The following is a 16,722-nucleotide window of genomic DNA, read 5'->3' as shown; positions in this document are numbered from 1 at the left end:
GAACCAGTGGCGGCTGCTGGTCTTTCAAAGAGGGGAAGCTCATTTTCGGCCTACATCATAAAAATTGTCCATTTATTTAAACGTAAATTCTGCCATCGTGTGCAGTTTGCTAGCTGGCTAGTTCACCGCCTGGCCTACTGTATGAATGAATGAATGAACAAACGATCTAAAAAAACATTAAACTCGACGGAGGAAATGTGGGAATTAGGTTAAACTGAAACAAGGAATGTGGTGTATAATTGTGTGAAACGTATAATGATAAATAAATTGGCCAGCATTGTCCAGTTTGTCTTTTGACTACACTTGCAAAGTCCACTATGGGACTGAGCTCGAATCAGTGTTGCCAACTTCTTTCGATGGAAAGTAGCTAAAGCCAGTTTGAAAAGTCACTAAATGTCGCCAGATGACGTCATGCGTTAATTAGCATATTAATTACGTCATCGCGTCATATTGCCTTTTACATTTGTTTGTCTCTCTATGCTCATACTGTATTTTAATGCAGCCAAATTCTCAATAAAACTGTTCTCCTTTATATATTTTACTGTTTATGTTGTCAGTCAACGGGATAAATATGAAATAGTGACTGAAACGCAGCCCTTTAAGAATACATAACCAGCTCTCCCTTCCAAGAAGTTAGTCTGCACAAAAATCCTAATTTATAATCGAGCCGTCGTCTGATTAAATCAAATAATACATACAAGATAAGACAAGACAATTCCTGTGCTGTGATTTCGGCTATATTTGCATGTAAAATTAGAGAAGCAACATAATATCTATTTGAACTGAACGCGCTGCTCCTCTCAGCTGCTCACTGAACAGAGAAAGAGGTGCGTGCGCGCTCACCTCGCGCCGTTGCGGCAGTACCAGCGATCACAGAGTCTCGCTAAGGTTTGTCAAAGAAGTCGCTAGATTTGTCGCTAGTCACTTTTGGGGGAAAAGGTCGCTAGGGTGGTCTGAAAAGTCACTAGGGTGGTCTGAAAAGTCGCTAAATTGGCAACACTGGCTCGAATGGCTTCAGCATCAGCGACTTCTTATAGGACACAATCGCTGTCAATCAAAAGGAGATGCAGTCTTTCGACAAACCCTCCAATCATCACGCAGAAGCCCGGAGTCCAGCCCCGCCCACTCCTCCATTCACCCCCGCAGAGTAAAAGAGGGCGTTTCTGAATTTGTGGGTGTTTTCAAACTGCTGGGAGTTTCTCAATCATACAAACAAAATGATCCCCCTTACCTAACCCCACCCCTAAACCTACCATCACTATGACGTCAGCCAATCAGGACACATGGTCTAAAAACGCCCCGATCTGGTAACTCCCATTACTTTGCTGCAGAGACCTATACTTGCCCAGAGACGCTGAGCGTCCGGGGGCGGGACATAATCGCAGCATTTATCCAATGACCGTCTAGTTTTGAAGCACTGAAAAAAACTGTTCAAAGCAGCCCCATAGAAGTCAATGGACGCTGGGCTTCAACAGGCAAATACACTGATGCTACGGGAATATATGAGAAGGAAATCGAGTCAGCTGCTATATGTAGCTGATTCTGAACGAACTCGTCTTCGAGATGAACGTGTTCTAACGCATTTTTAATCAATAAAATGTTAACACAATAGTACATGTTTGACCATTAATTTTTTGACATTATAGGGGAAGCTGAGCTTCCCTTGCAGTCTTAAAGAAATCGCCACTGGTATGAACTAAATGTAATATGAACCTTTTACAGTTGTAATTGCCCTTACAGTTTAGAGATTTTATTTTGACCCTTTAGAAATTCAGTTGACTGCTTTGCAACTATGTCAACTAACTCTCAGAGTATCTGTAGAGTATTTGTAGAGGATTACTATTTGAAAGATAACGTCTTGCATTTAAATGTTTTTCTTGAAAAGTGCGCTTGAAATCGTTAATTAAAATAAATACTTGTTTGATAATAAATACTAAATACTTGAGTCATTCATGAATTTTAAGCCGTGTCCAAAGTCTTTAAATATTTTCACGGGGATATTTTATAATGCAGGAATTCAATTTATTAATCCACTGTGACTATCCCTGTCTTCAGTGCACATGCAGCCCCTTCTTATCTGCACATAACACGGAAGTAGCCTGAACAAAACAATTGTACACAATAAAGGCAAATCACTGGTCTACTGTAAAACGATACAAACAATTCGTGTCTCTTGTTTTCATAAAAAGAAACAGTCAGTAGTGCGCCATTGATTTAAAAGATCTTGACCAGCGCGCTCTTTTCTCATTGGCTGATGGGCGGAGTTTGTTTGGCCAATGAACGCAGACTTTAGTTAAAGACACTGCAGCAATGCGTTAAGCAGCAGAACGCGCTACAAACTTCACTTTCGGTGGATGTTTGTTATGTTTTGAAGATTGATGTTAGTTAAAATTACAGCAGGACAGTGAAGGGAGTTCTCTCGGGCGCTTAGCAGGAGCTCAGATAAGGTGTCCTTCAGCATGTCTTTAGTTTAAGAGAACTAACGTGATGTTTTAGGGCAATGGAGAGTGAGCAGTCGGGAACATTTGGAGGCGGCGGAGAAGATTCATCAGGCTCCGACACGCTGTCAGAGGGCGAGACGCGAGCCGAACCGTATGAAGCCCAGTTACAGTTTGAGGAATTTAAATGTTACTCCTCAGATTTTGTAGGTCTTGACGAAAAAGTGAAGGGGAGTGATTCTGATGAATGCAGCGACGAGATAAAAGCGAGAAATGGGGATCACCAAGAAGAGGGAGAAAATGAAGGAGACGAGGACGAAATGGTAAAGCACATTAATTATGATAGCACTAAACACTCATGACATTAAGTTTGTGTCTGTTTGTATGATGAAAGCGCGCCACTGCAGGTGTGCATGTTATTGTTGTTGTTGTTGTTGTTGTTGACTGGTTAAAAAAGATTTACCTTGTTGTTATTTTTGGAGAATGTGTGGGAGCTACTGGAGGGGAATATATTTCCCCTCTTTATACTGATTGATATTGATATTCGGCAGCAACCATTGAACTAAATTTGGCTCAAATCTCTAACCTAAGTGTTACACAACTGCAGTTTGTTAATTTATGAATTAATTAATGCATGAATGATATGACAAAATCGGAAAATATCTTTATGAATAATTATCCTTTTCAGACGATATCGTATGTCACGTGTTCATTATAATATTGCCATAATATGCAAACTAAATTGCGATTGTAAGGCTGTAGTATTCGCGTACTGAATTATGATGGGTCTCGTCTTTTACATGTTTCCTCCTTCAAGTTTCACTTAATTATTTTCTTCCACGTTTAACTATTAACACATATATAATTGCTTTATTCATGCATGTCTGATAAATAAATAAACACATTTGCACATTGTATTGCAATATTCAATACAAACAGAAATTTAATGAAATTTTTATTATTTTTTGATATACAGTTAAGAGTTTATTAATAAATCCCTTTATCCAAAGACTTAATTGTTCATTATCAAAAAATTATTTACATGTTAATATTTACTTGTTTTATCCAAAAATTATGGAAATGGATTTGCCCTTTTATTAGATAAAATTGGGAGACATGTTTATTATATTAACACAATTACACTTAATATAATATTTAAACGAGCCTAACCAGTGTGAAGATGATTCAAAAAGATGAACATTTTTTAACCCCTCCTAAATTGTGCATTATGTTAAAGTCAACATGAACTCAACCCAGTTTACTTTATGAATACATGATTCACTGCAGCATATGTGTCTTCATAATCTTTCATCATAATGTAATAACTTGCTCTACATCTAAAAAGACCTTCCTTTCTGCTTGACATCACCAAATCATTTTATTTATTTATTTTCTTCATGTTCTTCAATCACCTTTCACCTTGTTAGTCTCACCCTAAGTTTAAAATTCCACTAAGTTATTTGGCTAGAGGCATATATGCAATGTTGTACTCTGTGTATCTCAGTGATTGCAGACAGTGAGTTTCTGTCATTCAGCTGTAATTCATTCAGTTGTCATTTGTAGGTGTTCGTTTACATACTGTGCATTTGTACTTAGAACTTTCTCACATGCATTTTCATCTGGTTTCATGTTGTGCTTAGTTTGCACATGGTTTAAAAACAAAAGCTCCTTTTGCTTGTTTCATACAATAGGTTCTTAAAACTAAGAAGGTATTATGTGACCTTTGTTTGCTTAGTCTAACTCGAAAAGTAGGTTAGTCATTGTCAAACTCTTCCTGACTGGTTTGTCCAGCATAGGTAATATGTCAGACCCTTTTCACTGGGAGTGACGTCTAATTGTTTGCCCGAGGATTAGATGGCTTCTCCACACCAATCAGATACCCGAGATGCTTGTCGCTCTCAGGAGCCATGCCATCACTTCTTTACTTACATTCAGGTCAAGCGAGTGGAAACAAGTCATCTGAAGCTCATAGAGATAGATCTACTCTTTTGAGAAACAGTGCAGCTTACCTTCCCCCGCTGCTGTTTGTTTACATGAAGGGATTCCATCTACTGCAAATTTATACACCCTTCATGTGAACAACCAAAGGGCCAGATCTACATGTACTTATGGCATTTAAGTGTCTGGATTATTGACCATATTTAGTGGAAAAAATAAAAATCAATGTACACTAAGGCATTATCATCACTGTACTTTGTTATAATGTCAATGATGAATGGAAAGACTAAGTCAGGACTTAAAAAAAAAAAATGACATGGACATTATGGACTTCTTCGGAATATCGTAATAATATTTTAAATGTGTTAATATCATAATCGTTCAGTATGTGTATAAACCGTGGTACTGTCACAAACACTCTTAATGTTCAAAATCTGAGTATTTGATATTATGTAGAACAGGCCAACATGTTTGGATACTCAATTTTCTTTTGCCTTCTTAGTGATTTCTTGTGCACTTACAGTATTTCATCCCAAACTTGACCGCTTTCACTCATCAACCCTGTTTTAGTTCTCTTAAATAGCCTCTTTCTCTTTTCACCTCTCCCTCATGAATACTGCCCCAGAAAAGCAAAAGATGTCAATGCAAAGAAAGCAACACTGCGACACTGTCCTGAACGTATCTTTGATGCTTACAGTTGTTGCTTCAGAGACTATATAAGGACGGCCGTCTTTCTGGGACTGTGGTTGTGGTATACCGGTTAGGTTTTTGGTTTTAGCCAGGTGGCTTTGAATGCTAAAAACTTTCTCGGTAACACTTTAGAATAGGGAACACTTATTTACTATTAACGACTTTTCCCTCAATAAATTCCTAATTTGCTTCTTATTAAGAGTTAGCAAGGTAGTTGTTAAGTTTATGTATTGGGTAGGATTAGGGATGTAGAATAAGGTCATGTAGAATAAGTCATTAATATGTGCTTAATTAGTACTAAGAAATGGCTAATATTCTAGTAATATGCCTGCTAATAAGCAACTAGTTAAGAGACCCTAAAATAAAGTGTTATCACTTTCTCCTTTCCAGTCTTAATGTGCAGTTTTTTTTGTATGTTGATTCTACTGAGGCAGGTTCTGTTCTAATTGTTTGGGCATGCCTGACACAGCAACATTGACTCAACCAATTCCCTTCAATGCTGCTAATGGTGCAGTAACCTTTAAATAATGAACTTATGATGAAAGAGCAGCAAGTTGTTGAGAGAGATTGTATCGCCCAGGCTTTGTTCAAACAGGCATTTTGTCTTTATTAGCTCATAGAGTGTCCTAAAGTGAAGTGGGAAAGTGTGGTCTGGATCGGAAAAGACCTAGGATTTGAACTTGGGTTGCCCAAAGCGTAACTTCTGACCACATTTTAACATCCATATGTTGCATTTAAAATCAAATCAAATGTTACTATTCAAAAGTTTGAGATTGGTAAGACTTTTAAGTTTTTATTTTTTTAAATGCTCAACAAGGCTATATCTATTTGATCAAAAATACAGAAAAAAATCTGTAATATTGTGAAATATAATTGCAATTTAACGTTTCGTATTTTAAACCGTTTTCTATTTTAATATACTTTAATATATAATTTATTCCTGTGAAGCAAAGATGAGTTTTCAGCATCATTATCCAGTCTTCAGTGTCATATGCTCCTTCACAAATCATTCTAATGCTGATTTATGTGTTGTGCTGCTTAATATTTTTTGGGACCTGTGATACTTTTTTCAGGATTCTTTGATAAATAAAAAGTTAAAAATAACAGCGTTTATTCAAAATAGAAATTTTCTTACAGTGTACACTACTGTTAAAAAGTTTGGGGTCAGTTTTTTTTTTTTAAAGAAATTAATACTTTTATTCAGAGAGGATGTGCTGAATGGTTAAAAAGTGATAGTAAAACTTATATTGTTAGAAAATATTTATATTTTGAATAAATGCTGTTCTTTTTAATTTTTATTCATCAAAGAATCAAAGTATCATAGGTTCCAAAAAATATTAAGCAGCACAACTGTTTCAACACTGATAGAATGATTTCTGAAGGATCATGTGGCACTGAAGACTGAAGTACTGGCCGATAAAAATTCAGTGTGCTGTCACAAAAACAAATTGTATTTTAAAGTATATTCAAATAGGAAACCAATATTATATATATATATATATTTCACAATATTACTGCTTTTTCTGTATTTTTGATCAAATAAATACAGCCTTGATGAGCATGAGAGACATTAAAAACATTAAGAATCTTACTGATCCCACACTTTTGAATGGCAGTGAATGTATATATACTCTGGCTGTTCTGTACTTTTTGTAATGCATTTGTACAGGAACGACTTAATCCTCAAGATGATATTACATTACAATTATATTAATGTTTCCCTGATTATTGTCATAATCTCTCAGTTTCAGTTTCATACCTTTAATCATTTGTCATATTTTTGACAGTGAATCATTCATTACTTCATGAGGGTGCATTGTTCTCAAAGTGATGAGCACTGTTATGTGCTATTTTAAAAAAAAAAAAAATTCCAAATCAGAATTATCTGTTGTGGAGCTCTCAGCAGGACTCAACAAGTGAAACTCCATTTCCGGAGTTATCAATAACCATCCATTTATTTTAAAAGGGTTTCTCGGACCTGTAAAGAGGATGTATGAATGGCTTGCTTGCTAAGAGGATTTGCTGTTAATCTGTTTAGGGTTTCTCCTGTGTCCATTGTGGGTGATGTCATCTCATCCCCAACATGCCTGTCTGTTTGCTGTTGATTTATTGGTTTCGCTTGGCCCACTGTTGATGAGACTGATATAGCATTGGCTTCTGGGAAAACCTTTTAATGGCACTGACAAGGAATTTCACAGCACCAGTGTGGACATCTTCTGATGGGTGGAGGGTAAGAATAGAGGAACTTTGTTTTCAAACTATATAGCTTTTGATATTGTGAATTAATATTATTGTTATTGACTCATCACATTTTTGTTGTAGTATAGGTCGAATATAACCTTATAAGGACAAAACATTATTAGAATCCTGAAATGGTGTTGAATTTGAAGCTGCAGATCATATAATAGCAGTATAGCTGACAGTGTGGTTTGATTGTTGCTATTATAAGGTCATGGCTTACTGTTAACGCCTGTGTGGAAACTTGGCTGAGATGACGACAAACCATTTGTAATTTATCTAATGTAAACTATGGTGTCTGTTCTTCATAAATTGTATCTGTATTCAATCTTGTGAGCTGATGGCTGTTTGAGATGGATTCTGTTTACAATACTCCATTATCAAAGACACACGCTAAGCCTGTGGATCTAGGGACAGTGAAAAGGCTTGGCAAATACATCCGTTTTTTTTAGGGAAGTGTCTACTGGTTGCTTAACACTCTTTAAGCACGATCTACACTGTAAATGAGCAGTGGAACTTTATAATTAGCAGAAACTTTAAAAACCTCCATTATTCACAGAGGCCGGGTTAATTAAAATATATTTGTTGTCGGTTCATTATATTTAGTATTTTAAAACATTTGTTTTACCTTTTTTTTTTTTTTTATTGCTGTCAAGCGATTGAATTTTTAAAAATCTAATTAATGTGATGATTTATTAATCAAATTCATCGCAAGTTAATCACATGTTAATTTAGGCTGAGAAATTACCCCCAAAAGATAAAGTCATTATTGTTTTAAATGAGAAAAGCATGGAATGTACATTACAAAAAGTAGCTTTAGAAAGACATTTTTTGATTCAGTATAGAATTTTTGGTAACACTTTAGCGAAAAGGGAACACATTCACTATTAATTCAGTTTTTTCCCTCAATAAACTCCTAATTTGCTACTTATTAATAATTAGTAAGGTAGATGTATTGGGTGAGATTAAGGGATCTAAAATATGCTCATGCAGAATAAGGCATTATTATGTGCTTTATAAGTACTAACAAATAGCCAGTATGCTAGTAGCTAGTTAATAGTGAAAATGGGTCCTTAAAATAAAGTGTTACGGAATTTTTTCCACATAAACATTTAAGGCTACAGTGTGCCCATGAATTTGTTTTTAAAAGCTGCATCTTGAATGGCATTTATGTATATTTAAGGTCAATTCACACTGCACCGACAGACACAGACCAATGCCGAATTGGTGAAAACAAGCACCAGTCAATGTGTAAATTGCATTTACAATGAAATTAGAATTGCATAATAAAAAGAAATGCAATCTGATACAGTACATGGATTTTAAATGGGCATTAATGATTTAAAAAATGAATAATTAAATTAATAATAACAATATTTATTATTACTATTATTATTTATTAGATTATTTATGAATTGATATTGTAAATATGAAACTAAAACCACCAGTAGTTGGTGGCAAGTCACTGTCTTAAAGAGTGAGTCATTCAGTTATTCCTCTAACCAATATGTCAAAACGGCTGATTCATTCAGAAAAGAAGCAAGTGGCTGAAATGGGTCACTAAATCATTGGTACGCTTGATTCGTTCGAAAATGTGGACTCATTCCGTAATTAAAAAAACTTTGTGCGTTGCTTGGTTCTGGTGTGGCTTTGCGAATGTAACAATATCAACTTCTTGTTTTTGTAATTGCTGTGTAAAATCGTTAAAATCATTCTCGCATTTGCTCTCTATGATGACTTACAGGTTAGGGCTGAGGCGAGGTAGGTTGAAAGCGTTAATCATTTTGACACATTTTTTCCCCACCCAAAATTAATCGCACTGAATTAACGCATTAAACCGACAGCCCTTTTTATTTATTTGGTGTTAGTCCTTGTCCTATACAGTTTTGCAAGTTATGTAAAGGTGTTTTTTTTTTGTGGAAGGATTCATATTTCAGATGTCCTGTAAAAACGTATGTCATCCAGACGTCTATGGCTTACTATTTTTGGAGGATCCTATGATTTGGGATGCAGTAATCTTATCTTGATTTTAGACAGATACACTGCACACAGAGCAAACAAGCATAGTGACAAAACTTGATCCTATGTATCCCCATTATAACCACAAAGCTGTCTACACTGCTAGTGTGATCTAGTTTTACCACATTGTGTGAAGACGTTGTTGATTTAGAATCGGAATGATCCAGTTTTGTCTTGCTGTCTGCTTTCTCTGAGTACATTACATACACTCGATGTTCCAGTTCACATACTGTCCATCTTAATGTTATATGAAATGACTGCTCTTCAAACAATCTTTTTCTGTTTATTTGACGGGTTTCTGTTTTCACAAACAGCATTTTCTTTTTAATGAAGCAATTTCTTATTTTTGTGCCTTTTTTAAAGGAATATTCTAGGCTCAGCACAAGTTGGGTTTCTACAGTAAAACAGCATTTGTGAATTATTGTTGATTGCCTCAAAATAATTTAAACCTGCTCTTTGTTTTCTTAAAAGAAGTAAACAAACAAACAGGGGGAAGTGAATGGGGACCAATTTTGAGGTTTTAAAAGCAGAATAAAATAAAAAATAAAAAAACGCATTTCATTTTATTAAAGCAATTGAATTTAAATCCTTCATAGTATTTGAGTTGGAAGGTGTTTTTTTTTTTTTTTTTTGGTAATATTTGAGATTATGCCATTGGGCTTTCATGGCAGCAAAGCTGTAAACTTGAATTTAACTTTACACAGAAAAGTTAGTGTTAGACTCATGTTCAGTATTTTAGCATTTATGGATTGTTTTTTTTTGTTTGTTTGTTTAAGAAGTGGATGTGTTATAGAAATCATGATTATGCCACAAATGTTGTAGATTGAGCTTGACTGAACTGAACCCAGAATGTTCTTTTAAAGTTACATTGTATCAGTCACACTGTCATCTGGCATACTTCTCTGGCATTTTGGGAGTTCCTTCATGAATGAACATGTCCAAATAAAGATGAAGAGCAATTTCCTTTTCCACCACATATAAGAAATGTGCAAGCACGTGTGCTCGATCATGCTTCTAAAAACCACCCATTTGTTTATGTCCAGAGGGCGGTTTTGTCAACACAGGAAATATGGCTTTGCTACTGAGATTTTGCAGGGCTGTTGACACCAGTAAACCTCCAGGGGAAAGGAGCAGTGCAGTGTTAGGGGGGGGACGTGCCTCTTTTAGTGCAGTGAGAACTTCTGTGACACTGGGATGTTCTGGTGAGGCTGACCCCAGCAGCACAGCACAGTAATGTGAGCTGTTTAACCTTCAGAGGAACATGATTTAGTTGGAAAAGGAGCAGGGGAAATGTTAAGGTCAGGCAGATGTACAGAGATGACGTTAGCTGCTGCTCTGGAGTTTTTCATCATTGAGAGTATAAATAAGTTTTTCTTTAGGGGGAAATGTGTCATAATTGTAGTTATCTCTGCACAATAAACGGCTATTATTGAATCAATTTTTATTGAATATATTTCAAATTTCAATTACATTTTAACTTTACTTATGGCCCTTTTTGCTATTAAATAATCCAACAATGATAATTATTTATTTAATTTGCCCTCATGTTATTTCAAACATTTTTTTTTTATTTTATTTGTGAAGAATTTTCATGCACCCTTTTACCATAGTGGCCATGGCCATCAAATAATAATAAAAAGAAAGTATATTTTTATGTCTTTTAATAGAGTTGCATGAGGGATATAACATAAAATTTTCTTGATGTTCCCCTTAAAAAATCTGGATGAAAGATTGATGAAATCTGATTCTTATCGGCATTAAAATTGCATTGCCTATCATTTGAGTTCTGAGAAACCAAGTACATAACATCGTGTTATGACTTTGGAAACTTGGAATAGAGCACAAATGGACTACTTTTGCTGTTATTTATATATGCTGGCCTCATTGGACCTTGAGAGCCTCTGGTTACTATGACCTGTTGTAAGTTCTCTGCATGGAAATTGTTCAGTTCTCATTTGTGTTCTAGAGGGAAAGGAAAAAACATACTCCTTTAGAATGAGATGAAGGCAAGTTAAAGGACAGAATCTTAATTTTTTTGATGAACTCCTCCTTTAATAATGAACATGTAGGACAGGAAATTACATTAGAAAGTGGAGCGATCAGCAAGTGATGCGAGAACTCCCGTCGCCTCTATGAACCGCATGGGTTTACATTTATAAACTTATAAAAGGTAATGCAATTAAATCTTATTGTGAAATAAAAAAGAACTATTCACATAATTGTTTCTGTGTGGCATTTTGAAGGATTGTTTGAGCCCACAGTGTATTATTAGCTTGACGCAGTATGAGCAGCCTCCTCAATTCCTCTGCTGATTCTCAGGATATGAGGCTGTTGTTTCAGACATAACTCTGCCAGACTGAAAGGCTATGGACCAGTGAGAGCTGTAGCTTTTGCTTTGTGCCAAAGGTCTCCAAGGTTTCAAGGCTAAAATGTTAGAAAGGTTTCTTCCTGCTGTTATTGACTTGTATTTCCATGCATGCTTGTTTACATATAGACTGCAAATGAGATTTGGTCCAGGTAGGGCAAGTTCATGGCTGCAGTGCAAATCAAGGGGTCAAGGTTTCACTGGTTAGCGTGGCCTCATTACGCTTTGTTGGTGGATGCTTTACACCATCTGGATTCTTAAAAGCATCTTTCTAAATTGAAGGTCCTTCATTAGTGTCCATATATTCTGAAGGAATTATTTTTGCTAGCAAATTTCACCAGTCTCCTGCATAATATACACTACTATTCACAAGTTTGGGGTCATGAATTTATTTATTTATTGTTTTTGAAGTCTCTTATGCTCACCAAGGCTTCATTTATTTGATGGAAAATACAGTAAAACATGAACACAATTTAAATGTATTCTCTCTTAATAAAGTAGTGTATTCATGTGGTGATAAATCTGTATTCTGTATTCAGCAGTGGCGTCCCGTCCATATAAGCTACGAATGCTCCACATACCCAGACCATTTGAGAGAATAAGTTCACGGGATAATTAATATAAACATAATTATTAGCAGCTTTCTCACCTCCACTCTATTGCTAGGACTCGTCAGGACTGTAGCGCGTTCTCATTGGTTTGCTGGCATGCGGCTGATTTCATGCGCGAGGTAAGCTGTCCGCGAAGTGCTCGCCCAAGCGGAAAATGGCTGTAGCTGACATACAATACGTATGTCAAATATCATTTTTTTTATTCTTTAAAGGGGTCCACACCCACTGCAAAACATCTATGTACATGTAATGAGCAGTACATGTGAACTCTCTCAAACTTTTACTATTTGCATTTTTACTACAACAGCTGCCAAGACTAACTGATCATGAAAAGTGTTATAGCATTATATTTAGAACAACTCCGATTGCATTAAAGGTTGCAGCACTGCACTCTAGTCGAACACCGTCATGTCTACTGAAGACACAATCCAGGGATCTTATTGCAGCACCATTTCTGCACTAACACAAATACTTTTACTTTCAAAGTTATCACAATGAAAGCACAATGTGAATTAGAGACTCGTTGAGCAGTGTGAACAGAGTCATTGATTATCAAATATGATCTCTCGTCAATTCATACATATTTTACCAGGTGGCTAATTCGTGCAAATTTGTCCAATTTGTGAAAAATTGTATGTATTTTGAGGTGGAAATTGTACAAAACATTAGTACGAAAGACCACACCTAACCCTGCCCCTAAACCTACCACTCGTACAAAATGTTTAAATCGTACAAAAATGTATGAGTGAGTGCAATATGACATTTAGTTGGTTACTACTGTAAACAAAGCAGCACTGCACTAATAAACAATACTTTAATGTGCATTATACAGAGGCAAGATGAAAAGGAAATACCATCTGAATAGTTATGAAGACAATCCGTTCCCTTCAGAGGTACATTCATATGAACCCCCACCACCAATTGTGTTGCAGTTGGTTTAACACCTGAACCAACTTGACTTGTTTTTATCAATTTTTCAATCAGCTCGGGGTGCACCATTACATGCCTAATTGCAGATCAACACTTACATGTGTAAATATCAAGAACAGTTTGATTCTTTATTTCATGACCGCATTAATGATAAAAAAGACCATTGTGTGGTACACCTTTTGAGTAAAGCATAACCAAATAAGACTTTGCCAGTTCCCCATGTTTCATGTTTCAGTGCCGTTGTGGCTGGTGACTACATGGCTTGCTTGTCTAGTGTTTAAAATATTAGCCTTGGCTATTTTGGACACATGGGCCACAGCGCAGCTTCTCCTATCGTGTGAGGTTGACCTTTTGCATATGATATAGGTCTTCGTGTTGATTCATTTCTGACAGTGACATATGAGACACCACTGATCAGATGCTCAGACAACTTGTAGTAATGGAAACCGTGTTTCTAATGACATTAGCAGCACCGGTTGGGAGAGATTGGAGTTCAAGATCTGTTTTCATGGCCGTAATGCAAAAGGGAAGTAATCTGATACACAAAGATGACCAGAAGGTCCTATGACATCAACATGTAAACAAACACTGCTCTTTGTAAGTTGGTAAGAAGGGTAAATGACCTAGATCTGTTGTGTGTATTTAGGCAGAGGCCGTTGTCTCTGATAGCTCAACAACAGAGCAACTGAAGCCCATATATTTGCCTCCATATGCCATCACTATATATAAAATTACTCTCATTACATCTCCTGTGGTTTTAATTTTGCCCATGTGTGTTATAATGTGAGTAGTAATGAAAAAATAAAATGCCCACAGATGTACAAAATAAAAAGGTAACACCAGGGTGGCTTAAAACCTTGACCCAACAAGTCATATTTTGTTTTCAAGGACTGAATTTATTTGCTGACTGACCATGAGAGACCAAGAGACTGTCAGTGGCAAATGTAGAGATAAGCCACTAATAAAAAAAAGAGAGAAACATAAGGGACTATCCAAATGTTTTAACTTTGCACCCATTCTCTGGAGTAAGTCTTTTACTCTTGACTCCAACCCCCCCTTCCTGTTGTCAAATTCTCTGTGTAATTGTTAAAATTATGAGCAGGGGTTAAGCTTCCAATGAGCGTCTGCTCTGTTTCAAGCACACTTAAGGAAGTAACTCTCCCCTAAATTCTTGTATTCGGGAAAGGTTCACCTCCTCCATCCAATTATGTTTGTTGGCACAGCACTGAGTATCAGTTATGTAGTATGCAAGACTAGATTGGTGCATCTGCATTGAAAATATTGGGCTGAAATGTGTCTTGAAGATATATTTGAAGAGATTTTATATATAAAAAAATATATAATTTTTTTTTCAAATGTATTTGTTTGTTTGTACCTATTTTACATTTACAACAATCTGTGCTATCAGACATCTTATGATGTGGTACTATGTGCTAATAATAGTGCACTGTTTAGTCACTTACTCAGAATAATGCCAGCAAAGTGCAAAGTATAAAATGCACAAATTGAGATGCAGTCGAACGATGTGTTTACATTGTTGTGGACTGAGCCTTTTCAGTTCAACAAAGCATGCATCTTTCCAGCTGTTATCGGTAATGGTGTTTTTTGATTCATAATGATGAGTTGTACATAACTGAAAATACTGTATATTCTAAAGAGAACTGATGGTTTTCCAGGCTGCAGGCATTGATGATTTCTATTAGTGGTGAAATTGACATTAATTATTCCTACTGTTGCTGAGTGTTTTTAAATGGCTTGTGAAATGTACCTCTGATATAAAAAGTGCTCTTATATGATTATATAACGGAGTGCAGTTTCACTTTGACCCTGCCTGAGGGAGAGAAACTGAATGAGAAAAAACAAATTGTCGATCAGGGAAGTGATTTTATTTATTTATTAGTTTTATTTTTAAACATGAGTGCTTTGTTTTTGGCTATCAGAGAACCGTGTCTAAGAACCAAATTCTTCAGATAAATCTGTTTGATCAAGTATCTCCTCTAATATGATACTCATTAGTTTCCAGGCAACATCCCTGTCCAGCATTACTGATTGACTTAATGACGGGCACTTGGAGATGTGTCATATCGTTACTAATCTGCTCACACAGTGTGGCGTATGCGCAGGTCCTTCAGTTAGGAATACATTTCAATCTGAAAACCGATTGCAGTTATGCATGGGACAACAAGCCCTTCTGATAACAGAGAAATGGCCGTCATTTTCTAGAACTCTTCACATGACAACTACCACCTCTTTTCTGGGTTCAGAAACAGCAGTGATTGTAAACTGTCTTTCCAGGAGCATTTTAGAAGCTGTTTTTTTTCACAGCATGCTGTCATTCTCTCACTTTCTCAGTCTTTTCCCTGTTTGTTCTTATAATTTTTTTTATGTGATAAAATCATGAAGTGATGCACTAACAAAACGGTAATGTGGTACTGCCATGATTCACCGATGACATCACATTGTAATGGTACTATGTTATTTCAGTATATACCATGATATTTATATATGGTATGCCCATATACCCAAGATATCCTAAGATAAGATTTAATTTTACCATGGTACATGTCTAAAAGACAAAGATGTCTTAAGTTACTCATGTCTTTACTATCACTTCTGATCAAATTTGATCAATAATTTATCATTTCTGAAAAAAAAGGCATTCATTTCTTTTTGAATAAGCACTTACTGACGCCAAACGTGTAAATATGCTAATTAGTACTGATGGTATTACCATCAGATACATCACTGTATCATGTATTCAGGATACAAGTATTCTTTTATCAACTATAGGCACTTGTGTTTTTCTCAGCACAATTCTAAGTTAATTCTGCCGTTTTTGTTTCTTTATCAATTGCGGTGCAGTTATTTTCCACACTGATGGACTCCAACAGAGAAGTGACTGCTTCCACTGTCTGGTTCTCCTGTATATGCTTTCCTGATACTATGCTCAACTGCTTCGAAATGAGAAACACTTGCAATAAAACAACTTAGCTTCTGTTATATCATTATTTTCCCTGTGTGCTAGGAGTTGTCTAATTCAAGAATTCATTTCAACTATTCTCACAGCACAGGCCATGCAGCCATGCATTTTGTTCTTAACCCAAATGAAAGAAACTGCTGCAAATGCAGTTTTATGAAAGACACTCCTATTTAATCGATGTTAATAGGACTTGATGGAGCTATCGCAAAAAAAAAAAAAAAAAAAAAAGTCCTCAGTTTACTAAAATAAGCTAAACCAACACATCTTTTAGTTTTTTAGTCTGTTGGCATTTGCACTCAATTTTATTACGTTAAATAAAATTACATTTGTAAAATGTTAGGTTAACTTATAGCAGCGTTTCTCAAACTGTGGGGCGCGCCCCACTGGTGGGGAATAGAGATGTGACAGGTGGGGCGCGCCAAACGGGAGGAAATTTTCCTTTTTATGCCTTATATGGTAACGTGAGATCAAATCTTCCGGAATCTGGAGCAAGACCACGCACTAGACTAGAGA

The 16,722-nt window shown here is 36.0% G+C and overlaps 1 protein-coding gene and 1 long non-coding RNA gene across 3 annotated transcripts in view; one reads left to right on the top strand and one right to left on the bottom strand.

Annotated features, from left to right (window-relative positions):
• LOC306870868 overlaps positions 1 to 16,722 on the bottom strand; it is a 1,223,475-nt gene that overhangs the window by 585,989 nt on the left and 620,764 nt on the right. The gene's annotated exons all lie outside the window — the stretch shown is intronic.
• The window catches only part of LOC306871955 (microtubule-associated serine/threonine-protein kinase 4-like), a 34,223-nt gene continuing 19,805 nt past the window's right edge, over positions 2,305 to 16,722 (top strand). Inside the window, exon 1 of the mRNA XM_079420240.1 lies at positions 2,305 to 2,761. Within this exon, the coding sequence (XP_079276366.1) occupies positions 2,501 to 2,761 (261 nt within the window). The 5' untranslated portion in view covers positions 2,305 to 2,500. The remainder of the gene's footprint in view (positions 2,762 to 16,722) is intronic.

The sequence above is a fragment of the Barbus barbus genome (assembly GCF_936440315.1).
Source record: "Barbus barbus genome assembly, chromosome: 6".
Taxonomy (NCBI): Eukaryota; Metazoa; Chordata; class Actinopteri; order Cypriniformes; family Cyprinidae; genus Barbus; species Barbus barbus.
The sequence above is the reverse complement of the archived record's forward strand: the minus strand, read 5'-3'. Positions and strand labels throughout refer to the sequence as shown.